Source organism: Mytilus galloprovincialis, chromosome 3 (genome assembly GCF_965363235.1).
Source record: "Mytilus galloprovincialis chromosome 3, xbMytGall1.hap1.1, whole genome shotgun sequence".
NCBI lineage: Eukaryota > Metazoa > Mollusca > Bivalvia > Mytilida > Mytilidae > Mytilus > Mytilus galloprovincialis.
In genome coordinates, this window is record NC_134840.1 from 22294962 (window position 1) to 22322696 (window position 27735).

The 27735-nt window shown below is 31.6% G+C and overlaps 1 protein-coding gene across 2 annotated transcripts; it reads left to right on the top strand.

The window, feature by feature from the left end:
* The first annotated feature begins 10215 nt into the window (after positions 1-10215).
* LOC143067430 (neuronal acetylcholine receptor subunit alpha-10-like) lies at positions 10216-27199 on the top strand. 2 transcript variants are annotated; one of them, XM_076240693.1, is made up of 7 exons: positions 10216-10347; positions 15877-16016; positions 16151-16195; positions 17951-18060; positions 24025-24560; positions 25172-25359; positions 26756-27199. In XM_076240693.1, exons 1-7 carry the CDS (start codon positions 10293-10295, stop codon positions 26903-26905), a joined length of 1224 nt encoding a protein of 407 aa, XP_076096808.1. In that variant the 5' UTR covers positions 10216-10292; the 3' UTR covers positions 26906-27199. The 2 variants fall into 2 exon arrangements, with proteins under 2 accessions (XP_076096808.1, XP_076096809.1); XM_076240694.1 differs by lacking the exon at positions 10216-10347 and adding an exon at positions 14736-14989.
* Positions 27200-27735: the final 536 nt, after the last annotated feature.

Sequence of the window (27735 nt, forward strand, 5' to 3'; positions counted from 1 at the left end):
AAAAAAGTCATCAAGATCCGTTCGAAAAAAATTCTGGATTGCCGTTCATCATGAACGATGAAAGCCGAGGATTTATTACAACAGAAACAGTTGAAAGCTATATATTTGCTTTGAAAACATAGTTTTGTTTATGATTTAATCCTGACAGTAACTTTCTTTAATTTTGATATATGTGATCTCAGTTTTTTGCATCCTGTGCACATTCGTTTCCATTTCTCTGACCCTATATATTTTAGCCTTTCATTAACGATGTCATCAAAAACTTTCACTCACAGTTAAAGTGTACTACTTTTTGATACAGCCCGTAACAGAGTAGTGATCGAATTCGCGTTTCTTTACCGTCAGAATAAGTTACGTTATTGACAAACTTATTTCAGAAGTGACATAATTTAAGTTTCTTCATCGACAAAATATTTCATGTCCAACATGTAAGTTTTCATTGTTTAAGTCGAAGTTTTTTTAACACAGTAAAACATTTTTTATAATCAACCTCTGTCATTGGCATTTTCATTTTAACGGTAAAGGATCAAATACGGGATCTCCGAAATTTCTATAATTTGTTAATCATTATTCAATCGAACATATGTCTTTGTTAATACTATAAGGCATGGAGGAAATCTGGATTCAGAATATTTTTTGTTGTCCCCTGCTTGCACAGATTTTGTTTTCTCCAGCAAATTGGAGATCAGAATATTTTTATGTACCTGTACCCCTCGTGGAAGTATCCAAGTAAAAAAAGTGTCACTCTAGTGACTATATTTATATATCGGATTCCCAAAAATATAACTATTTATCACTGCATGATATAAACTTTTTAAAATGATTTTCAATTTCCAAACGCCGACACATACAAATTGATAGAAGAGCGATTAATGTACAGCGGCAACTATTACATAAATATGAAGGCTTAAAATAATGTTTATGTTATACGTTTATGATATGAATGTATACAGCGTTTGCAAAACCAGAACAATTAGTTGGATGTTAACGACTTTATTTGGTCCTTTTAATTTTATTTAACTTTATTGACCTTTTTAACTTAATTTGATTTGAGCGTCACTGATAAGTATTTTGTAGACGAAACGCGCGTCTGGCGCAACTTCATACATTCTAGTATCTATCTATGGTGACTTTATGTAGATACCTTACAGCAGTATCCTGGTTCCAAGCTACTAATATTGGTCTTACTCTGAATTTCAGCGTAAAAAAAATATCAAAAACCTCCCACATTCCAGACACGCACAACGTTCATTGCGACACCATGAATTCAGTATTCCTGCTGTACCCATACTTAGATCTGAAATCGTTGATACTTAGACACTATACGTATATTGTTTTTATACTGAAATCGATAAAAAAATAAAAAAATAATAAAAATATGAAACAAATATTATTAAAAAAAAGTGTTTGGAATTTCCCCCTTGGGGTACCATTTTGGGGTATTTCCCTATGAGCGTAGTCTAGGCGGTAAGCATTGACAATTTAAGGAATTAGAAAGGGAAAATGAATTTAATTAATAACATTTGATAAACATGGTATATAAATTACCAATTTGAAGACATAACAGGTTTAAATTCATAAAAGTTTGACCATTGTTACTACACGTTGTCATGGTTGTGACGTGACGTTGTAAGTAGGCGGGGCTTATAGGTGAGTTGAGGTCCTTGACGTATAAAGCTAACGTTTATACGTATAGCTTTATCTGTATAATAAAATAGCTGATTGCAGTATAAGGAATGATATATTCATCTGCCGACGTGATTGCAAAAAGTAAGAAGTCGTAAAATATAACAGAAAAATTTGAAATCAAATGAGATAATACAACGTGTATTGAGCCATTTTATTGTTTAAAGTTCAGTAGAATATATATATACATCTTCTTTTTTATATACTCAACCTTACCATACTATTTGACCTACTGCGAGTTGGTCAGTTTTTACTGTTACTCCTAAAATATGGGTGCTGGGAAAACCAGCAAGTAAAATGGTCAGTATCAGAGCCGTGCGTATAAAATAAATTCTCTTCTTTTGAGAAATATTTATTTTAATCATCCAATTTTTCACCTGTTACAACTGCCTGTCTGTGGTTTTATGTTTTACATTAACTTTTAAGTATCAGTATATGTCTTCATTTCATTTTGATTCGTTTTGTTCCGCTTTTATTTCGTTTTGCAGTTTACAAGTACCCCTCTTTTCGCCCCTTTTCTATATTTGATATTTTAATCAAAAATTTAAAAAATCAAACTTTCAAAAAGTGAAGTAATCAAAATTGCACGTTAGGTTTAGTATTTTCAAAATTTGATCAAATTTCTAAACTATCAAATTTAAAAACGATATTTAGAATTTTAATATTTTAATTATTTGGTTAAAATTTCAAAATTTCAAAACTTTTACACAATTTGGAATTTTGATATTTTGAAACTTTGATCAAAATTCCAAAAATCTAAAATTTTAAAACTTTTTAAAACTTTGAATTGATAAGTGTTACACGGACCCCTATGTTGTTTATGGGTAATAGGTGAAATTTTGCATGATCCCTCAAAATGACAGCAAGCGCAGTTTTCCGGACGATTTTCATTTGTACACTGCTAAAAACTGTCAGCTCCTGGCCATGGTACATTTTGGAGAATTTTTTTTTTACTGATTTTTACTAAAAAAAATATTCTCTGTGTGTGCCATTGCAAGAAATAATTTTGCTCGTTATTTTGTCATATTAAAAAAAATTCTCAACAGAATTTTCCCGTTTAAACTGTACTAGAAAAAAGTTTGGCATGTGAAACGGACGAAGACATAGTCTAACAGAAGTACAAAGACCAGTCCTCCCTTTTGTGTATACATATGAGAAAACATTTCAAAGTTATTGATTGAATTCAAATCCATCACACATACGGTACACATTGTAGTCCGAAAAAATAAAGGACTTATGATTCCTATCAAACACCTTTTTAATTGTTTACCAGTATATTTCTTTTAGTTTTGGGTAAAATTGTAAAGGAAATAATACTATCAAGACGTCCTCCAATAAATCTTTTTTTTTCTGTTCTGACTTTGAAGAAATGACTACTTTTCGCCCAATCGAAATGGTGCATGGACATATTTTGTTTCATATTATTAGAATTATTTTCAATATTATCGGTATTAACCTTGATTATCGACACATGAAAGTTTGTCAGCATTGTCAATCTTTTTAACGTTAAAGTACCAATAGTTCGGTCACTACTCAATTAAGTTTGTCGATAACGTAGCTAATTTTGAAGGTAAAGAAACATCAATTCGATCACTTCTCTGTTACGGGCTGTATAATGGTTATAGATCATACCTGTCCAATATTGCCTTCACTTCGAATGTGACTATTTTTGTCCCCTTAAAATCGCTTTTTCAGCAAAAGGTTTCTGAAATTCTTACAATTCTCAAACATAATCGTACCATGTTAATTTGACGTCTCAGTTGCACGTTTCTTCTGTAAGATCGGATAGGGGTGTCGTTTTCAGACCCCCAAAAATGTTTTAATTATTTTATATTGTACTGTATGTGTAAAGGTAATATTTTTGTATCTGCTTGTTAAGTAGTCAATATATGCTGCAGTATTGAAAAAAAAAATGACAAATACTTGAAAGCTAGAACCTTTGATAGTAAAATGTTTGGAATAATTGCACCCAGAGCTATACTTCCTGCTTTATGGAATACTAGTACTTTAATGCTCTCTTCAAAGTTGCAAGAATCTCGCACATCAAAGCCCAGATATAGATAGGAGCTTAACAGACTGACTGAAGTTTCACATCAAAGCCTAGATATAGATAGGAGCTTAACAGACTGAAGTTTCACATCAAAGCCCAGATATAGATAGGAGCGTAACAGACTGAAGTTTCACATCAAAGCCTAGATATAGATAGGACCTTAACAGACTGAAGTTTCACATCAAAGCCTAGATATAGATAGGAGCTTAACAGACTGAAGTTTCACATCAAAGCCTGACTGGAGTTTTGCTCCCCACGTTTTAATATTCTCTTAGTTGCATTTACTACTAACTTGTTTCAACAATTAATTTAATATGGTTATATTCACATCAAATCCAGAGGCAAATAATTAGTTCGTCCAACATTTTCTTTAGGTCATTATGTAATTTTGATATATGCGCAATGTCATTGATGAAACCAGCTAATTACAGAGTCGTTAGGCAGTCGACTTGTCTTACACCACGTTCGGTATAGAACTAGTCTGCAGCTTGATCATCTCTTTTCACAGTTTTAAAGAACTTTGTACATTAATTTTACAACTTTGTAGATTTTCCTTGTAACACCAAGTCAACAAAGCATAAAAATGAAGGTAAGTTTTTGTAAAACTGTATGTAGGGTATAGATATACACACGAATTTAGTGTCCATTACCCATTCTGTCCTTCGCAGATAAGTCTAAGTACTCTGTTATTCGTGTACATAGTATGCTGTTTGGTACTGTAGACATGAGACTTATAGATCGATAGCTTAATGAAACTCGGTAGTTTTTTTTCCCTTGAGTATTGGATGTGTAAAGCTTAGATCCCACATACTTGTGAAAGTGCCATAGTCAAAATATTTTTGAAAAAGTTCAAAAGCAATCCCTTTATCCTCTCACATTTCAAAGATTCATTTGGAGTGTCATCTTTTGTTGTTGATTTGTTTGATTTTGCAGATTTGTGAGCATTGTTAAGTGCTTTCTTGTTTATTCTCTCTGTTAATTGTAAAATAAGTTTGTTCGTCATCAATATTATGTGGCACTATCCGTATAAGCGTTGATGTTGTCTAGATGATCTTCCCAATCTCTAAAAACTTATGAGCATTTGAAAGGAAAGTTTCAAGTATCACTGTTGTTGTTACTTACATATAGTGTTTAAAACAATAAAGTAGTCATCGTGGAGATGTAAGATTGTATTGCAAAATAATTTGTTTGAAATAAATTGAATTGTTTTACATATGTCATGTCTGTGGCAATTTACCTCATTTCAAAATTAATGTATTTATATTCATTTTTTTTCCCTCTTTAGTATGAATACTAATGCTGAAAATGAGAATTTGTTTTCAACAACTCATAAAAATAGTTCACCACAATTCACTTAATTATGTCAATTATTGACCGGCATTGCATATTGATATCAACAGGAGATACAAGGTGTGCTCATTATTCAGATATTGTCGCTGATTGTTGTCTGTAATACATGTTTGAACGTTAGTTTTTTTTTTTTTTTATTTGAAATAGTACATGTGTCATGTCGGGACCGGTAACAGCTTACTATGCAGCAGGGGCGTAGCTACCCGGAGGCACGACAGCACGTGCATCCACGTCATTTTCACAAAAAGAAAAAAAAAAAGCAGAAGAGAGATTAGTTGGTCAATCGGAATCGGAGACTGTTGGTGTCTTTTCCGTCTATCCCGGATATTAGTTTGACAACCTAGTTACAAGTGTTGATGAAGCTGTTCATTCAGAAAAAGATCGTAGCTCCGAAGTTGCGTGCACATTGATTCGGCATGCAAAAAAAGAAATGGCAAAATAAAAATTTATAAATTGAATGTTAAAGGAAACACCTATGTTGTCACTTTTTTTAATTGATGAAATATCATTAAATAACGACATTTGGTTTCAAAATAATTTTTTTTTGGAGATTATGACAAAATCGGAAGGTTACTTGTATCTTTTACAAGATTTTTACTTTTGAATTTGTAATACTCAGTCTTAGATTTGTAGTTTTGGAGCACATTTTACAGTGTACAGTTCATCAGTTTGGAATGAGATGTACCAATCGGCATTAGAACTATCAGATCCCTTCGATATCGTTGAAAATATGCCGAGGCGATGTGGTTGACAGACTACCGGAGCCAATCACCTTGCAACCACGCCAAAACAGTATTTGAAAGTCTCATTATTTTTTGCGTTCATAGAACATATGATAAGGCAACTGGAGAGTGGAGTCGCGTCAAGTTATCAGAAAATCGCTTCTTTGTGCTGTATCTGCTTCATCGTGTTGTAGGAAATATCACAAACGAACAAATCTCAATATTGTCTGAAACATACGAAACTGACCTTGCATGTAATTTTGACGAATTCAATTGGGAGGTCGCTCGATGCCGAACACGTACGCTGGTTTATAACATCTCGCGAGTGCTACCATGCCATGATGGCCCTGAGAACTATCAGTCACGGTACTACGTATGTAATTGAAAACAAATGTACGATCAACAATGAACAACGAAAGTTGCATAGCATTACTGCATATTCATCGGGATTTCAGTGTGAATGTTGACAAAGTAATAGAGAAGTTTGTTTCTGCCCAGACCCGAAGAGCAGATTTTGGACAATTTTGAGTAAATTCTGTATCACAAATATGTGTTGTTTATGTATAACTATATTCAGAAGATTTATTAATAGTTTTACATTCATACATTTTTATCTACATATAGCTCCTCTTTTAACCGTCCTATGACCGAAAACCGAAAAAAAAATAATTTCTGCATAGGGTCCCAAAAAATTTTCTTGGTAGTTGCTTCCACATCGTTTCTTTCTAGCTACGCCCCTGTGCAGTATGAGTTTTTCTCATTTTGAAGGCTGTACATGTACGTCATGTGGTCTCTAGTGAATTGTTCTTGGCTCACTTGCAATCATACCACATATCGATAGTTTGCAGATTGAATATTGATAAGAAAATGATGTTATTCTATATAACATTGATATAATGTAGACGAAGATATTCGTTCTGGTAGACTAAATAATGCTGGCATTTGTATATTTTTCGTACAAGACATGCAATTCTAATTAGATTTGAAACGCAATAGCTGAATATCGTATCTTCTATATTTACTAAAGTAAAGAGATCTTTGTGGATTTGTAAGAATACATTTATCTGAACACATGAGATCACCCACAGTTTTAGGTGCAGTGGGGTTCGTCTGCCCACTTTTTTTTTCTTAAAATGTCCTGTACCAAATTCAGGAAGATATCAATTGTTATCAAATGGTTCATTTCTATGTATGTTGGCGTTTTATGGTGTTGCACTTCTGAATCAATGTTTCTTTTGCTCAGCTGTTTTCCTCTTGAAGTTGATGTGTTTCCTGAGGTTTTAATTTGAAACCCGAAATCTCAGAAGATTTATGAATTTTCAACTGCGGTGAACTACTGTTGCTTTTATTAAGTCCTTAATTTTCTTTGTTGTGTTTTGTGTACTATTGTTTTTTTTTCTTTTTAGCCATGGTGTTGTCAGTTCATTATCATAAACTTTTGATATCGTGCGCAAGGTCATTGATGAATACACAACAAAATGGCAGAGGCGCTGGTTGTCGCCTTGCCTGACATCAACGTTCGACATAGAACAAGTCTGAAGCTTGATCATCTATTTTCACACAGTTCTAAAGACATTTGTACATAGGATTTTACCTGTAACACCAATAAAAAGAACGTTATGGTCGCAAAGTCAAAAGAGTAGATACGTTTTTATCTGTCATTTTCGTTAAAACTGTACATAGTGTATAAATATGATCTACACACGAATCTAGCTTCTTTACATTTAAATATGTCCTTCTTTATTGTCTAAGTACTCCTATCTTTGTACATGTTATGCTGTTAATTACCTTTGGTACTGTAGAAATACGACTAATTGATCGATAGTATTTTCATTTTTTTCATATTGGATGTTTTTTTCTATGTATCCTATGTACCCTATCATGATTTCCTTGATATAGGGTTGCTACAAGAAAGATTGTAAACCAAGAGTTCCAAATTGTGAATTCAAGTTGAAATCATACCTTTTTAAATTTTACGGACGCCATCACGAGTTGGTTGACCGTTATGGAATAACCGTTTCAAAGATGATGTCGGATATGTTCCTTAAGTTGTTACTACAATCCCCTTTTTTTCACGCATTTGACCTACCGAATTAGACTATTTACTAGTTTGTAAGAACATGAGCAACACCAAGGGTGCCACATGTGGAGCAGGATGCAAACCCTTCCGGAGCACTTGAGATCACCCCAAGTTGTTTCGGGGTTCGTGTTGCTTAGTCTAAAGTTTTCTATGTTGTGTCTTGTGTACTTGTTTTTCGTCTCTGTGTCTTTTTCTTTTTTAAGCCTTGGCGTTGTCAGTTTATTTTCGGCAAATGAGTTTGAACGTCCCTCTGGTATCTTTCGCCCCTCTTTTAGTGTTGTAGATCAAGATTAAAAGATGTTTTGTTTAGTTGCCAAAATCAATACATGAAATATATTAATGGTTATTTATACACACACTGAAATGTTATCTGATTATGTACAGTTAATCTATTTTGATCATAATATGACACAAATGTTGTCTAGTTTCCGTCTTCCCTTCAATTCTTTCTTTCTTTTTTTCAACTCTTGATTCTAATGATCAACTTGTTCGTTTTTAGTTAATTATAAATTTGTATCTAAAGATATACATTACCATTTACTTATTCCAATTAATGTATATTTGCAAAACCTTTTGTCATGTTCATATTAAATGTCATTTTGATTAAACACCCCACCACAAAAGTGCAGTCAGTTGAAAATTTTACTAGACGATTGTTTTAATTAACATTTACGTTTACTGATTCGAGATCCAAATAATTATTTGTTCATTTCATTCATACTAAAAGATTGACTAATAATGTGAGGGTATTTTCATACATTTCTTTTGGTACCATGTGTAACACGACGGGTGCCACTAATGTAGCATGATTTACTTTCCCTACCGGTATACATGATAGCAACCTTGGTTGTTGATGGAGTTCGTGTTTTTTATTTTTAAGTTTTCGATGTAGTGATTTTGGACTATTTTAGTTTTAGTTCATTGTTTGCAATATGTCAGTTTTGTCACCTAGGTAACTTTTGCCTCTTTTTTATAAGGAGGTTGTTTAAAGTTTGTGAGGAATCCAATACCCCTCATTATTAATGAGTATAGAATATTTGAAATTTTGACATGACTAAAGGAAATATAATATAATAGAAATTTCGAATTTAAAAAAACAAACATCTGCTGAATAAAGATCGGAAGGTGAAAGTTGCATTTATGGACAAGATTAAAATAATAAGCTGGAAAATGTTAGGAGTCTCAAATAATAAACCGCACAACATACCATCAGATTATAAGTTTTGTTCATGTTATATTTTCTTTCGAATCTGTTAAGGATTAATTGCAATATACCATGGACTTCGTGATATAGAAAAAGTCTTTGTTAATAGTTTTTGTCAGATGTGGATATTTGTAAACAAAATCAAAGTACCTTTAACGTGTTTGAAATCACTGTATTCTCCTTTTTAAAGCTAATGTAATTTGATTATTGAATTAACAAAACTCTCTATAAATTAATCGAAACATGATGCCATATTTTATAAAATGTAATAGAATAAGAAATAAAATAAGTATTTCATTTCAGATTATTATTGGGAAGTGATAAAAAAAAGAATAAATTATTGCTCGTCGATCAAACCCGTGGATATGGCTACAACATTCGTTAGTCCGTCTGTCAAAGTTTTAATACACGGTAGGATAATGTGTCAATCTATTCACCATACTTAACGAAACTTTCAGTTTGATTTCCAATTTTTTCAAGAGTTCGGGTCTTTGACCGTTTACGAGACGTTTTATGGTACACCATTGTCCGTCCAATCTTTTTGCTGGTATTTGCTGGATATAATTCGAGTAAACTTAATCACTATTTTTTTCCTGCAGTCGAAGTCATTGATGTTATGGTCTGTTTGTCCATATACATTTTGATAAGATTCTCTGATAAATGGAGAAGATAGTTATCTTAATCAAGATTAACCATAGAAGCAACCATATCATGAATGTTTATTCAACACAACGTTTAAGTACAAAACACAGTGACCAGTACTTCTGCTTCCTCTATGTAAGGTTTTAAATCTTTTAAAAGGTGTGATTTAAAGATAAAGGTATATTTTTTTTGGCATTTAAACAAATAACCATTACATAAAGACTAGATCATATCTACATATTCATTAAATACATTTGTATGTCACAAATGATGCAAATCCGTAACTCTTTTCTGTAAAAGGAGTGCTAATCTTTGACCCCTGACGTGTATCTTAACGATTATCAAAAGAAATGAATTACTGAAAAAAGATTATGTGAGACACCTGTCAAAAAGTCTGGTTAATTAATTGCAGAGGTCTTGCATGCACATTTTTAAAATTGAATATTACACAGCTGATTAATGTATAAGTAACAGATTAGGAGTTTGTCCATACACTTTTATTGTAATTTCAAAATTTTAATTGTATAAGCTTGTATTTAAGACTGTACTCACAGACGTATGGATTTAAAAATCAATTTTCTGCTAATAATTGTGTGGCATGCTATTTTAGTAGGTAAGGCTTTCACTTGCAGTAAAACGATAAATTATAGAGTAATTGCTCGTAAAAAAAGATGAATTTCATGTAGGTTATAAATTTTGCATCATTGTTTTCAATTTTAAAGTTAAACATGAAAAAAGAAATAATAAAAGAAAAGAAAAGATACGACAAACAAAGAAACAACTACAACAGATATTAGGTTGTATTGGGTCAGGGTAGCTAAATAATTTTCTTTCAGTTGGCATTGAAAGAAATTAGACGAACTAATTTATAAAAATCATTAAAAGAAAAGAATATTTGATACTACATAAAGGGGCAATGGCTACGAAGTTAACAAAAAATCAATATATATACACCTTTTAATCTGTCTAAAATGGACATTGACTGTCAAATTCATGTTCAACGATTCGACCGATAAAAATCTAGAAATGACGTATTTGTTTTGCTTTTTCAGATTAATGTTTAAATGTGTTATATATTCCTGTAAATAATCAAATCTGGTGTAAGCACGGATAAATAAAAGTTTTAAAGCACAAACCGACAAATTTCGTTTTCTTTTAGATTTGGCACATCATTTTCTGTAGACATTTGATATCTGATTGTTCAATGTATATCATATGTTCAATTATTTATTTCTAATTTTCGCCAATTGAAAAGTAAATGCATTTATATTAAAATGATATTAGTTAAGTATCGGCACTATTACCGATATAAAATATTGTTTGGAACAATTCATAGATAAATTTCACCACAATTGGCTTAGTTTTACTGTTATTAAATATTATTCCCAACAAGAGATAAAAGAGCATCATATAATTCAGTGGTTATCATTGGTTGTCTTTCATATATCTATTTTTTGGTACATCTTTAATCAGGTCGTTGGTTTTCTCTTTTGAATTTGTTTTTCAAGTAAATTTGGTTGTCTGGGCCTTTTTAAGCTTACTATACGGTAACAGTGTTGCTCTGTATTAAATGTCGTTTTCGTTATTTACAATCATACAACACATCGTTATTTATTATTAATGGCATACAATACAGTTACAAGGGAGATACTGGCGTGGATTACGCAAAAGGTAAATTGTTCGCGCGTCACACTCTCACAAATTAAAAAAAAAAAGATGTCTTATTTGACAGATTTAAACCATCAGCTCTAAAACGAGTTAATGGACCCTTATATTTTAAAACACCATTTGACTTGGAATGAAGGTTATATGTTCCATTTTTATTAACAAATTATCAATGTTTTGTTTACTAGACAGTAAAAAATGGCTTTTTTTTTCTTAAATAATTTTGATTTAATAAAAAAATAATTATTTCCAAAGACTTGTTAAACAAACAAAGAGCACAGTTTTGTGAAGAAGATATTCCAAATGGTTTTATAAAAATCTTCCTCTGGTTTGTCCTTTGAAACAACACAATTAGGCAAGTCTGTCAAAATACAAAGGATAGAAGTGTAAAAGAAACACAAATTTTGAGGATATGGCATTCATTTCGACCGCAATTATTTTTTTTAAAGTAGCACAGGTAATATTTTGTATTGCATATTTGAAATTACCACATAACAGATCATAACAGTAAAATAAGATACCTGCTTTTCACCATTCTTTTTTTTAACAAACCAGCACTTCTTCACTGCAACAATTTGACTATTGCAAAATGATAATTTAAATGATTAAAACCCACAAAGACGGTATTTATACGGTTCAATCTTCATAACAAAAATTACTCCTAGGTATGCAGCTTGCGAAATTGTGTACTAGAAGTTTATATATTGTTGGTATCTAATCAGACAATAACCATGCTTTAAAGAATGTTTGCATCATGTGTATTCAAGTAAACTTGACACCAAAAAATAACTTTACCACATTTGTATTTGATCACACAGACACATAACATACGTGTTACAAGAAATACACTATTTACATATATATACAAACAATACAAATGAATGGTGGGTACGAAAAGAAAAAGAAAATACATAATTATACGATCATTTTACAAAACTAATAAATAGTGATAGATTTTTTAAAACTTTTAATTACAGAGTGATAATAAACCTATCATATTTTGATAATATTGATATCTAGTAAAGTAAATATAAATAATTTTATTTTGTATGTCTACGAATGTCGGAAACTGACTATCAAAAAGTTAATGAAATTCAGTGCCAATTCCTATATGACGTAAGTGGCATATCTCTTCTTTTGTAATGTTTGCCACCTTCCGTTTCTATTGGTATTTTTACATTACAACTCCTCAGTTTTGTTAATAATTGCCGTTCTCTTGGAAATAGTTTTAGAAGATAATTAAATCCTTGTTTTCACATGTTTGAGGATCTAGATAATAAAATAGTCGTTCAATGTAACAGTAGTTAAAAATTAAAATTCAGTTTATTGTGAAACATAGATATTTAAAATCAATTTAAAATAATGTATTGAGGGAAATGCTTTTAAATTGTCATTAGGTTTAAGATCTTATTGTTGTTTTGTCACTATACAATACCAACATGACCTGCGTTTAAAGCAAACTCTACTACTATTAGTACTATTTCAATCCTTGTTAAAATTTATTGCCAAAAAAATGACGGGTACATTATCGAAGATATAATAGCAAATACTAATGTCCCTAAAAGATAATACTTTAAGATTATACTACTTTTTATTATAATGTACGTTTACCTTTTATCTAATACATGCGCCTATATTCAATGTGTGCATTAAGATTCACCTGTACTTGTTCATATCTTTAAATAAAAAGTAACCATTGGATCGAATTGGAACCTAAAAAGTTTAAAGATCGGACTAATGTTTCTTATTCGAACAAAATTTCGTTGTTTGTTAAACAATACTTTGAATTCATTCAAACCTCAGTGTATAGTGCAACTAACTCCCCCTTAACACTAACGAATTATATGGAGACTATATAGTCATTTCTATTATGCACTTACTGTTTCTGTTTTGTATTTGTGGATTATTAAAATAACGTGGCTTCGGCAAGTGAAGTTGTCTCTTGTGACCGATATGTTATTCTTTTTTTGTGTGATCAAACCAATAAAGTTATCTGTACACCTGGGGAGCTGATCCCTTAACGATATAGGGTTTTGTATCATGTACTAGCCTTTGTGTTGTGGTCCAAGGTTTAAATACCTTATGTTCAGTTGACAAACGAATTAACACATACAATATATAAATTGTTATTTATAAATGCATTCATCTGTTATTTGAAAATGTATAATTAAACTATTTTGATTAAAATCTGACCTAAATTTTAATCAGTTTTCGTTCGTCCTACCGTCTTTTTTTTTCTTTTAACTCTTTTTGTTTTTATGCTGTACTTACTGTTCATTTTTTGTCTGATAAATTTGTATGTAAAGATATATATTATCATTGATTTTCAAATAGATATCCATTTGCAAATCATTTTGTCATTCTGTTATACTATGTGTTAATAATTGATTATATACTCCATGAGTGTATTCAGTTCTTATGTTTATCAAGCGATTGTATCCTTAACCAATTTGTATTTTGTATACTGATTTGAATTTTGAATAAAAAGTAGGATCTGCTTATTCTTCTGATTTATCTGAATTTATCTTTTGTTTATGTTTGGGTTTGTGTTGCTCAATTTTAAGTTGGTTTTTTTTTTTTTTTTTTTTTTTTTTTTTTTTTTTTTTTTTTAAGTTTTTGCCATTTTTGTTTTCTTCATATTGCTGTTTGCCACTATTTCGTCATGTTCTTTTCGACTTTTGAGTTTTAAATGGCCCCTGGGTATCTTCCGCATTTAGGAGGTTGTTTTTGGCGCGTATGCTATTCAAAAACCCACATTATCATTATAAATAGAATATTTGAATAATTAAAAATAAAGTCATTATAGGAAATGTAATTTTATAGAAATTTTGAATTAAAACTAAAAGGTTTCTGCTGGTTGAAGGTAGGAAGGAAGCAAACTACATTTCTAGAATGAATTTAAATGATATCAGAAGTGATGTGATATTTTATTATAATATGCCACCAGATTTCTTTTCAAAATATTAAAGGATTTGCATTCAGTTTCAATTGAACTGTAATAACTATGGAAACAAAACACAAAAGCAAACATAGCATGGATGGTTGTAAAAAACCCACAGTAACTAGTATTACATCTTCTAAAGTGTAAAGCGCAAATCTGCCCCAATAAATCACATGTGTGATACTATTCAAAATCAAAGATAAAGGGATTATAACCTATGCATTGAACCAAACAAACATTTTATGAAGACTAGATAATATCTACAAATTTATTAAACACATTTGTATGTGACAAATATTGCAGATATTATATAAATCTTGACGGTAAAATCAGTGTTAAGCTTTGATATGTGATCTCTCAAGTATATCATAACGATTCTCAAAAGAACCAAATAACCGAAAAAAGATTACATCATGAAAATGTCAAATAGGCTGATTGCTGAGGTCTTGCGTGCATATTTTTTAAAACTGAATGTTACACAGCAAATTAATGTATAAGTAACATATTTCGAGTTCGCAGAGTGGTTATAATAAGTAATTTTCAAAGAGTTTTCGATCGAATAAGACTGAATTCAAAGATTGTATTGAAAGAAGAATGGATTTAAAAATCAATTTTCTTTTAATTATTGTGTGGCGTACATTTTTAGTAGGTAAGAATTTTAATTGTAAAAAGTAGATACATTTAAAAAAAAATTCTGAGAGTATCAGAAAAGCAAACTTTCCATAGTATACACGTGATACATTTTCTTTTGTAAAATTCTGCATATTAATCTTTCGAAGTAAAAATCAAACATGCTAAAATTTTAACCAATTAATAACAGAAAAGTTACGAAAAAAACATTAAGAGACATTCTTTCGTTAAATTTAAGTTCATTTATGAAATTAGTGTGACGACCATTTTCACTGAACTAGTACAAAATTTTATTTAGGGGCTAGTGGAGGACAATCTTTGGGTGCAGGATTTTCTCGCTGCTTTAAAGACCCATTGCTGGTCTTCGGCTGTTGTCTGCTCTTTGGTCGGGTTGTCGTCTCTGATATATTCCCCATTTTTATTCTCAATTTTAAATATAAATTACTTTTTTAACAGGAATTACGTTATATAAGTAAAAAAAATAAAGTTTTTGTTTCTACCCGTGATAACATGTACGTAGTCCGTTTTTCTCAAATCTACTCAACTATAATGACAATAAGTACATTTACCACCTACTGATCCAATTATTGATATATTGTAATTGAAGTATAATGTTTATTTTCCAGTTGAAAGATTAGAGAGTTGGGTTTTAAAGTCCGATATCACTTACATAGTTCTAAACATTTGGTTTCCACATAGGTCTATTTAGACAAAACGTGCGTCTGGTGTACAAAATTTCAATCTTGGTATCTATGATGATTTATATATATCTTCAAACTGATACATGCATGCGTTAGCAACATCCTGGCTACATTTGTTATAATCGCACCAGAACACCATGCATACTTTCGAATAGTTTTTTTTAATTTTCATCATTCTTAATACTTTTTAAACTACAATTTGCAGATGTTGAATGTGTTAGCACCACAAAGCAGATTTATGATGCCATATTTACTGGATATGACAGTGGACTCAGACCAATATGTGACGGAGTACCACTTGTAAATCTAACAATTGGTGTAGCAGTTCGACAGCTTATAGATTTGGTACGTTATGGTTGTCGTCAATGCTAAATATGTTATTACTTTTTCTGAAGACCCATTACATATATCGATTTTAGATATAAACAATAGTTTTCCCTTTGAATTTGTTGTATAACATATTTATGTCTCACTTGCAGGATGAACCAAATCAGGTGATGAAGATAAACTTGTGGATACGATTAGTAAGTGTTTACATATTTTACTGATATATTTATGGGCTATTTGACATTTTATTTGAGATCGATGCAGTAAGTTTGTTTCTTATATTGAATAAATCTATCACGAAACACATAAACGTGTGTCAGTATCTAATGTCGCAAATTCATGTCTTTATAACGATTAAAAAAGGACTATGTCCTACCTACAAGTATATAGCTAGATTGATATTATTAAAAAAAATAAGATCTTATAATTTGTTGAAAAATGTACAAGAGTTGATTTTTTGAAGTTGCCTAAGTTACTTACTACGAGAAGCATTATTCATGAAACTTTCATGTACAAAACAAAAGATAAGGCGACTTTTTTGTTGTTGATATTTTCCATAGTTTGTCCCTGTTAGTTGTAAATCAATGTTCGTCGAACAAAAGAGGGACGAACGATTCCAGAGAGAGTCAAACTCATAGATTGAAAATAAACTTACAACGCCATGGCTAAAAATAAAAAGTCAAACAACGATGCATAACCTTGACCGATCCAATTATGTTTTAACAAATATGGTTCAGTTTGTTCCTGGTAACCCTTAACTTTTTAAAATTATTTGGAATGGTTTCATAAGGTATTTGCACAACAAATACAACAAATACACTAGTTATTATGTCTATAATCTTAGAAAATGAAAAAAGATATAAGGATCATGTTTAAAAAAAATGTTATACATTTTATAAAATTTATAAATGATATGCTCTTTTGTCTGGTTGTAGTCTTTTTGACACATTCCCCATTTCCATTTTCAATTTTATGTAGTTTCATAAAAAAAAAATCTATTCTCAACTGCACTAGTTATAACATTAGAAAATGATTATTTATTTTGTTTGTTTTGATTAGAGCACCAAAGATGAGTCTGTATGCGTACAAGACAGTGCCCTCATGCGAGTCCTTCGCGAACCATAAGTACAAGAATTGAACACACACATACAGAACTCACTCCGAGAGAAGACAAATTGGGAATAAAATGATACAAAAGACTTGCTATAAAAAAGAGTCAAATACTTTTAAAAGATATAAAAAAAATAAAATACTTAACACAACTCACATACCTGTTTTATGTCCACGACTGGTGAAACAGGTGATGTGTTTAACTAATGTTTTATATCATTTTGGCTTGAATATCCACTAAAAGTTTTAGATTTTGGGTTTTAATTTTCTTGAATGTAGTTATTGGTAACATAGATCAGTAATTACAATAATATTACTGAGGTAATGAAATGCTTGTATGTAGTGTCTTTCGCAAAACTCTAAATACAAGCGCTATACTGATAATAATATCAATTCGTAATAATAATTAAGACAACCCGTACCATTCGGTTTTTTTCTTCTTCTTAGATTTTCATTACTTATCTATAAAACTATGAAAACTAGACAGCGAAGATAAAATATCAAAAATTTATATTCTGGACAGTCCACTATAAATTCACGGTAGTCATGATTTTGGCCATCGACACACCTTGGCTCGGGGAAAAATGTAACAATTATCCAACCTCAAATCATTAATCATTCCAAATTCTTAAAGTACTATTGTTTATATATTCTACCATTTGGATTTAGTAATATAAAAGTAGGAAGTTTCAGATAAAGTTTACAATTTGTTTCGGATTGACAATTTTTCAGTTAATTATGTCAGTGGAGAATGTTACTGTTTTTTTTTGTTGTTATGTATGCTACAATGTAAATACATCTGATGTTTATTATAAAAATATAAATTGTTTAACTTGTTTTAGAAATGGACAGACTGTTTGTTGCGATGGGATCCAAGTGGATATGATAATACAGACTATATAGTTGTACCAATAGCAAAGGTTTGGACCCCGGATTTAACCCTTTATGACAGGTATACCAATACGGTAAACACTGAGGGTAAACAATGGAATTTTTGTCAATTTTTTATAAAATGGTGTGCGTTTTTAGTCATGATAATCTTTACACGTACATTTTATCTTGACGTGTGAAGCAAAAAACATTCACCCCAAAAGTTACTAAAAATGTTGATTATGTTGTTTTGGGAAATTTTTTGAAACAAAAATTTTCTAGAGTGGATATTTTAAAAACCCGTTTTCCTGAATTTAAGTAAATAAAATAAAAAATAAAAAACTTTTACAATTCCGAATAAATAATTGTAAATAAAAAGTAGGTAATTGTCACAGATTTTTTTTGATTTTTCTATTCTCGATACAATTGTATTGTCACGCCTTTCAAACACTTTGGGTCATACCGTGCTAACATACGAATGCATTGGATACAAATCAGGTGATAGACAACGCCAATATTTATTTTAACCGATCAAGTTTACCACGGAAACATTTAAACTAACGTATTTCCCATTTTTTTTTAAAGACGGAATCCTAAATTAAAATTAATCACATTAAACATGTCCAGTATAAAAGTAGGTAATTAATTTACACAAAAACTTGTTTGAAAATACCGCCGATACCAGTGAGGACCAGTTCAATTTCAAATTCGGAACATCAGCAGAAATCGAAAAGAAAAGTTTTATTGATAGTACACTACAAAAACCCTGACCGCCCGTAATACAAAAATCGTAAAAGCATGTCACTAACTCCCTTTTTTCAGCTTTATTTCAGTATTTATTGTGTAAAATTGAGTATGGAATGTGTCAACCCGATAAAACGTCTGAATAGTAGTCAAAGATTTTCACCACGAGGGCGCTAGATCGTTACGAATAACGATACATGTACACAAATAAATAAATAATATAAACGCCTAAAAAAGTGTACACAACAACTCCAAATTCAAAAAAGGTAACTATAAATGTAATTATTTATAAATATTTCGGATAACAGATATCCTTCCCCAGTGAGATTCCGATGTTAAATGAATCATCTTCAAGTTTTTAGATTAAACTGTTACAATCTTGAAATTTATACAATAAAAAAGTCAAACCGAACATCAGTTAAGACGCTTGCACCATTCTAAAAATTAATTAAACATGACATAGGTTATATGGCTTATTACAACAGAGAGTTGAAATATATGCTTTAAATACAAATAGTAATGTATGATATGAACTAGCACAAACGGGAACGACAATTATGATGGTACAAGAACGATTACGTCAATAAAATTACCAAATAGACAGCACTGAATGATCTAAATTTATAAATATTTTAAATTGACAGAGTAAAGTAGCTGAAACAGACTCTGAGTATTTGAACATCGCGAACAAACAGCCGTTAACAATAATGTAATAAGAAGTTTTGAATTTAGGTATAACCAGAAGAACGTGGCTTGGTACTTATACATCCCTCAAAAAATTAAGCAATTTAAATTGGTATCTTCAACAAGTTTATTTAATGGATGAGAAAGGTTAAGAAATAGAAACAGAAACTGTAATAATAAGTAATATAACCTAAACGTGAAGCACTACACGGTGTTGAACTACATCTTTTCATTTATTCCATTTGGTGCCAAAGTTGTTAATTTCCTTATCCAAAACCTTTCCCGAGCGAGTCTATCCTCCTAAGACCAAGCAGAGTTGTAGTCAATGATTATTATGGTCAGTCGATTGAGATCTGCCTTAGTGTGGCCAGGGGATCTCAAGTGTCGACTGAGAGGGAGTTCTGGCTTGCATTGGTAGTCGCTACGATGGCCATTCATTCGTTTGTGAAACGGCTGTTCTGACTCGCCAACATACTGTTTACCACATTTACACTGTAAGAGATACACAACATTTGAAGTCTTGCAATTAACATTTCAAAATATGGTGTATTCTGTACCAGTGTAGTGACAGTTAAAAGTCTGGGTATCCAGTATTTGTTTGCAAGTCAGACATCGTTTATTTCCGCAACCCTTGGAGGAGCCCCCAGATGAAGAGCCTGCTTTAGAGGATAAGTTAGCTCTCGCTAGCAAGTCTTTGAGGCTTTTGGGCCTACGAAAGCCAGTACAGGTGGTTCGGGAAAGATCTTGGATAGTTTAGGATGTTTTTCGATCTCTTTCCAATTTTCGCGGATTAGGTGAGATAAGTTGTCAAATTTTGGATGGTAAGTCAACAAAAAAAGCACCCTCTTGTTTGTCTTTATATTGTAAAAGCTCATCTCGGCTGATGTTGTTAGCATGAGAAAAATCTTTATCAATGTCTTTTCTTTTGTAGCCTCGATGTTTAAGGTGACCGCGAAGTTCTTTTTTTGCAATATCGTTGGTGGAGCAAATCCTTTTTATTTGTATGGCCTGGCTGTAGGGAATACTCTTGGTGCAGTGTTTAGGATGACAACTCAAAGGCGATAGATATTGATGTTTGTCTGTGGGCTTGCAATACAGATCTGTAAATATGTTTCCATCCCTCAATTGCGTTGCAGTGTCAAGAAATGTGATCTTAGAGTCAAAGATTTCATATGTGAATTTGATTGAAGGATGGGCATTCTTGGCATGATGAATGAACAAATTTAGTTCTTGTTCAGTTTTGTCTCACTTCATGTCAATATCGTCGATAAATCGGAACCAAGAGAGGGGTTGATGAAGAGATGAATTCAGAATTCTCTGTTCTAATTTCCCCATAAAAATATTGGCATAAGACGGGGTCATCTTTGTTCCCATTGCTGTTCCATTAACTTGGAGGAAGTGTTCACCATTGAATGAAAAGTTATTGCATTTTAATACCAAAGTTAGAAGCTGGATGAGACATTCAGTTGGTGGATGTAAGGTGTTACGAGAGTTCCAGACTTCCCTACAGGCTTCAATACCATCGTCATGGGGGATGTTAGTATAGAGGGAGGTAACATCAAGCGAGACAAGGATCGTTTCAGGTGGGAGAGGGTTCAGAGATTCCATTTTCTTAAGATAGTGTGTTTTGTCTTGTATAAAGGATGGTAAATTTTCTACATGTGATCTCAGATGTAAGTCAATAAATTCTGATATTTTCTCTGTAGGGTTGTTAATGGCAGAAACAATTGGTCTACCTAGATTGACTTTATGTATTTTGGGCAGAAGATAGAAACGCCCGGGCTTTGATTTTTCAGGTTTTAGATATTTAAATGTGTCTTCCTCAATATGTCCCTGTTCACACATGTTTTTCAGGTTTGTGGTGATCTCTTTGTTGAACTGAGGGGTGGGGTCAGAGTCTAATTTCTTATAAAATCGCTCATCAGAGATTTGACGTTCTGCCTCTTGAATGTAGTCACATTTGTCCATGACGACAACAGCGCTACCTTTATCAGCTGGTTTTATTATAATGTCGTCTCTGTTCTTAAGTTTCCGCACAGCTTCATTTTCTTCAGACGATAAATTGCTGAATGTTTGGGAAGTGGCAGTGGATAAATGTGTTACGTCGGATTTAATTTTGTCAATTATATGTTCCAAAGTTGCACATTTACCGGGTTTAGGAATCCATGAATTTTTTTTCCTGAATCTGGGAATGTCGACATCTTCTTGGTCGTCATCTGAGTCGAGATCACTTGTGTCACTATCTTTGGTACTTTTTGAGGTGTTCTTAGAAAAATATTCCTTGATTCTGAGGGATCTTGCTAGCTTGTCTAGGTCATCTTCCAAAAGTGTAGAATCTATTTTGCCCCGCTTGGGACAAAAATTAAGACCTTTTGACAGTACCTTAGTCTAGTTCTCGGGTAAAGCAACTGAAGACAAATTGACTACAGTGTTTGTAGAGTTCATGCGACTTTGTTTTTTTTTTCCTGAATCGGCGATTCCGGGATTTTTTACCGGTAATGATGGTACGATTGAGAGTTAAGGTGGTTTGCTCTCTTACAACAGTGTCCAAAAGTACGCCGTCTCGTTTAAATTTATTCACTTGTTTTTTTGTGTAATTTCCAGGATTCAATGCGTAAGATGTCATGAAGGCGCTCGTTGATGGTGAGCAATTCAGGACCGGAAAGTCCTTGGCATGATTTGTTGTAATGGTGGTTATAAGTACGTTGTAAATTTAAATGTTTATGAGACGCTTCAATATTGTAACAGTTTAATCTAAGAAGACTTAAAGATGATTCATTTAACATCAGAATCTCACTGAGGAAGGATATCTGTTATCCGAAATATTCATAGATAATTACATTTACCTTTTTTTTGTATTTGGAGTTGTTGTGTACACTGTTTTAGGTGTTAATATATATATATAAGTACGTCTGAGTCAGTGACAACTCTACATATATAGAGTCTATAAGAATCTACCAACCAGTAAACTTGATAGGTATTGGATCATCAAACTTGGCAATACTACACAAACAGGAAAAATTATATGAGTCTAAAAGATTGTGTAACAATACCGATAAATAGATGGAAAACAAAACACTAAAAAGTGTTGAATATCATCGCACAAAGATGGAAAAACTGAACAGATGATATAAATTATACAATAATTGCAAATATTTCGGCTCATCAAATGGCCTTCCAGCGTCGAAAGTTTTAACAATACTGATACATAATGTATAAGGTGTAAAAATAGATCAGTAATAATACAGGTAAGTTTTGGTCGATTGATTTTAATCCAAAATCCTGAATATCATAATATAAACATTAGACTGTAAATTTAATTATTTCTTTCTATTGATTCCATCTGGATGGAGGACACCCAGTTCTTTTATCCAAAACTTCTCCCGATTCTCTCTTTGCCTTTTTTGCGATGTGCAATTCTGTTCGATCACAAGGATCTTCGTGTGATCAAAATCTTTCAGATTGTGATCTGGTAACCTGAAGTGTTGGCTGACAGGAATATATGGTTTTTTTGTGAGGTCATTAAGGCGTTTGTGAAATGGCTGCATAGATTCACCAACATATTTGAGACCACACATATATATATATATATATATATCAGTCTAAAAATTTGCACAACGGTACTGATATAAGATGTTATAATACGAAAATGTTGTTATTACACGATTTAATAACAACATTTTAGTATTATAACATCTTATATCAGTACCGTTGTGCAAATTTTTAGACTGATATATATATATATATAATATTAACACATTTATACTTGAATCTGTTATTTGTTGGAAATAAGAAAACTAAAAGAAAAACTTTTGGAATTTGAATATTTTTTAAATAAATACTTATGGTGCGTTGGTCTATAATATCTGAGATCCACGGTCTTTTGGTCTTGGATCCTTTATAGCTGCACAGCCTTTGATTTTAAATTATTCGAAAATATGATAATTTATTTATGGAAAATGACCAGAAATAATAACACTGGTACTGGAATCATATGATTCAATCACAATCGTTTAACTACTAAAACATATTGAATTTGATAATTGTACAAAAGATAATGCGTAATATCTTTATACTGCTTAGGTCTGGCATGAAAAACGAATGAATGTTTAGTGAAGACGTAGTTAATCGGAAATGGTATACCTCTTTATTACATATTTACCTTTGACACACATTTTTATAGGTTTTGTACTTTTCAATGATCTCCAAACTTATGATTGATATGCCCTTTTAAGCCCGCCTGTTCCAAACTTATGATTGGTATGCCCTTTTAAGCCCACCTTTTCCAAACTTATAATTGGTATGCCCTTTTAAGCCCACCTGTTCCAAACTTGAAAAAAACCGCAACATGATAAAATGTTTCAACAGATGTTTAACCAGTACCCCTTATGACTGGCTTACTGTTCTAATTTAATAATCATCCCAACGAGCTTCTTTAGATTTCACTTTTCTTTCATAATATTATTTATCGAATGCACTGTTTTCAATATCACATATATTAACGTTATATTGCAATTTTTAATCATAATCAAACTTTTAAAAAAACAATCATATCGGAGTCGGAAAATAATCTATACTGCACTCATTATGGCTAATTTTGTTTCCTTTCTATTTCTAGTCTCGATTCGGAAATGAATGGCATGGATAAGAACAGAGCTACAGTCTCCTCAGATGGCTCCGTGTCTTATAATTTTCCGACTCTTATTGAAGTGATTTGTCCAATTGACGTAACTAGCTTTCCGTTTGACACCCAAGTTTGTGCATTATTATTCGGCTCATGGGTGTACCATGGAAATCAACTGGATATGCTAATACGTGACAACCCAAGTGATTTATCATCTATGAAAACAAATGTAGAATGGGTCATTCCAAAAATTGTAGTTGAAAGGCACGAGGTAATATACGGATGCTGTCCGGATCCGTATCCAGATGTTACATTTTATATTCACGTAGAACGTAAACCTGCATATTATGTAACGAATATAATTATTCCGTCTATCATGATAACATCATTGGGTATTCTCTGCTATTTCCTCCCTGTAGACTCCGGAGAAAAAGCCTCGTTAATAATAACTGTGATGCTTGCAATGTCAGTATTTCAGTTACTTGTTGCAGATAAGCTTCCACCATCAGCCGATTCTACACCTTGGATAAGTAAGTGATTTTACTTTTAGTTATTAAATGTATGTTGTTAGTAAAACACATCTGCAGTGACGTCTTACCTTTTTTCAAGGAAGTTAAAAACATATGTTAACTAATTACGATTAGTTTTGAGTAAATCTAAAACAAATGTAAAAATAAATATAGATCTCCAAGGAAAATTCTAAACGGATTGTCCGTAATCAAATAGCTTATTTAAAAGCTCAATCACAGCAAACGAACGGATAACAACTGTCATATTCCTGACTTGGTATTGGAAATTCAAGCTGAAAAAAGCATGTGAACATAATTATTTTAATATGAAACCAAATTACTTTCATTGTTTTTGTTACAGTTTTTAATATATAGATTTCATTAAAAAATATTATCACTATTTTTTCAAAGGTTCTTTGGTTGATTAACCATCGATTATAAATAATAAAAGCAATATTAGTATACCTCTACTCCATAGTCATAAATTGGTAAAGCAAAAATAAATCCGGGTTACAAACATGAAACTCCAACCTTAAATTTCAAATCTACTGTATATGTTTAATGTCTAGCTTACATTTTCGTTTCGTTTCGGTTTCGAAAATGATAAATGCATCTTTTACTTGATATTTCAGTGTTCTTTTTCAACTTTATACTGGGACTGTCTGCTGTTTCAACTACGGTCCAGGTATTCGTTATTAATATCTACTACCGCGGGGAAAAAGAGATGCACCAATGGGTTAAGAGGTGCATCCTCGTACCATTATGCTTCATGACGTTTGTTACCATTCCTGGTAGTCGTTCTCCAATCTGTGGTAAAGAGGTAAAACTTTTTTGTTTTATTTTGATTGTCGCTTTATGCTAGATTTTTTTCTAAATGAGATATCGGTTTGGTTATTTCAAACCAAACCCTACATGATAAATCATTTCAGCCGTAAAAATTACTTGCAATAATTAAAAAAAAATCTTTTTTTGATTGAACTTCATTGTTCAACTATATTTCAAAGTTTTATTTAAAGATCTGCAAATCTGGTAATAGTTATCGAAGGTACTAGGATTATAATTTAGTACGCCAGACGCGCGTTTAGTCTACAATAAGACTCACAAGTGACGCTCATATCAAAATTATTTTAAATAACAAAAGAAAAAATACTATTCTAGGTAGCATTCAAGTACTGCATGAATGCAAGGTCAATTTACTTTTTACAAAAATAAATAAACATTAGAATCACAAATTTATATCTAAATTACCGTGTCAACATGTATAATATTAAGACATCTAAAGCAGCTGACCTTATTCAACGACAACATATAGGTATCGACAGAATGTAGGTCTATACAGTTATGTTAAAATACACAGATAGCAATGCATGATTAGTTGTGTATTTAATATAATCAGATCTATACCTAGACCGATTCTTACAATATTCAAATATCTTTAAAATACAATGGTAAATTGATACGGATCAAGTTAAGACCGGATAAATGCAGATTTTTTTGGAAGATCACCATATAGAGTTTAAGTGACTCGGTTCCAATTATTAGGTTTACAAGATTAAGAAACAATGTAAAAGACAAAAGTCAGAATACAGATAATATGATAAGATTGCACCTCGAACAAATGATTGATTTAATATGTGAAATTTAGATGATAGTTTATTGTTTTAATTTCTGACTTAAAGGTTAATTGGTCAATAGACCGACCAGTCGCCAGGATAACACAAATATAAGCAATGGCGACTGATCAACAGGTTGTTTGATTAAGAAATTGCCTGTCCATATCATTCTGATAAAGATGTAAAATTTTGCAATATATTCTGCCTGGAACTTGATCTGAAATTGAACTAACTTATTTGTTTTTAGCTAGACTTTAAATTCCTAAATATCAAGAATCTCTGTAAAACGATTATTTTTTTAAAGTATCAAATAGGGTACTATTTATAACTGCATTTCTGGAAATACAAAATGAAGGCCATTCTTCCAATTACAAATATAAGTCATAGTCATGATCTTTATATTTTTAGAACATATATATTGATTTATAAAATAGAATAAAACAACATTGTCATAATCTGGACTACTTAATGAGCTTTGTTGTTGTGAAAATTTGTAAGATATATTTGTTATGCTATTTGATAATCTTTGAATTAAATGCATTCGAACGTAAAACCCCAAAATAGAACAGATGAAGTTAATTTTATGATGATTTTTTTTTTCAGAAAAAAGTTGGTGATTTAATCAAGGACATCGAGCAGAGCACAAATACAGAGCTATGGCAGTTTTTATCAGTAGCCATTGACAGACTTGGACTAGTATTATTTACGATAACCTTAATAGGCGGAAGTTCTTATGTTTGGTCGGCTAAATAACTGGTACTTTTTAAAGAAAATGAAATATTTGTTGCGACTCCTTAATTCTATATTTTTTATTTTGATGGTTACATCGGTCGGTTTTTTATTCAGGTTCATAAGGAGAAATGTTCATTAAGTTTAAAAACTATATCTCATTCGTAAACAAGTCAAAAACGGACGTTATTCAACATGTCTCATTAGCTATTAACACCATGACACTATTTTGAAAAACACTTTCTAATGTTATTGTATTGTAAAAGTTGTTATTGATTGTTGTTAAAAAATATCAAAATAAAAAAAAACTATATTCAGCACTTATCTATTCCTTTGCCACTCGCACCTGTTCGATTTCTTTATCTTGTTACCAAAACATTTTTTGTAATATGTGACCCTTAATCTTTCGTATTGAAATTGCCTTTAGATTGTTGTTTTGTGAATTCATTATATTTGGTCATCAAAATGCTAATGTTGAGTGACCTTGATGAAGGTAACCAGATGTTCAAGTATTGTGTGTGTTCATTAGAATTGTCATTAAACAAACATTAATAACTGACATTATGGTGGGTTTTATTTTGCACCAATGGTATAATCATGTCAGGTATTGACATCCCTTTTGATTAACGTTGTCTAAAGAAATGCGAAAAATCCCAAAATGATATTCAATCTTACAAGCCGAAAGTAATATGACAGTGAAATGTCAAAAACAAATACAACAAAAATACAAAACTAGAGGCTGTCAAGAGCCTGTATCTCTCACATGACTCTACCTGGGTTTTTGAAATCATATAAAAAAAAACATTAGGCTACAAAGTAACAACACTTGGCCAGCACCTCATTAGGAAAGGAAC

Coding starts and splice junctions, on each gene's coding strand:
- LOC143067430 (XM_076240693.1), top strand. CDS start 10,293: ATGGATTTAAAAATCAATTTTCTGCTAATAATTGTGTGGCATGCTATT. Junction 16,196..17,950: donor TAAACTTGTGGATACGATTA/GTAAGTGTTTAC, acceptor AACTTGTTTTAG/AAATGGACAGACTGTTTGTT. Junction 24,561..25,171: donor CGATTCTACACCTTGGATAA/GTAAGTGATTTT, acceptor TTGATATTTCAG/TGTTCTTTTTCAACTTTATA.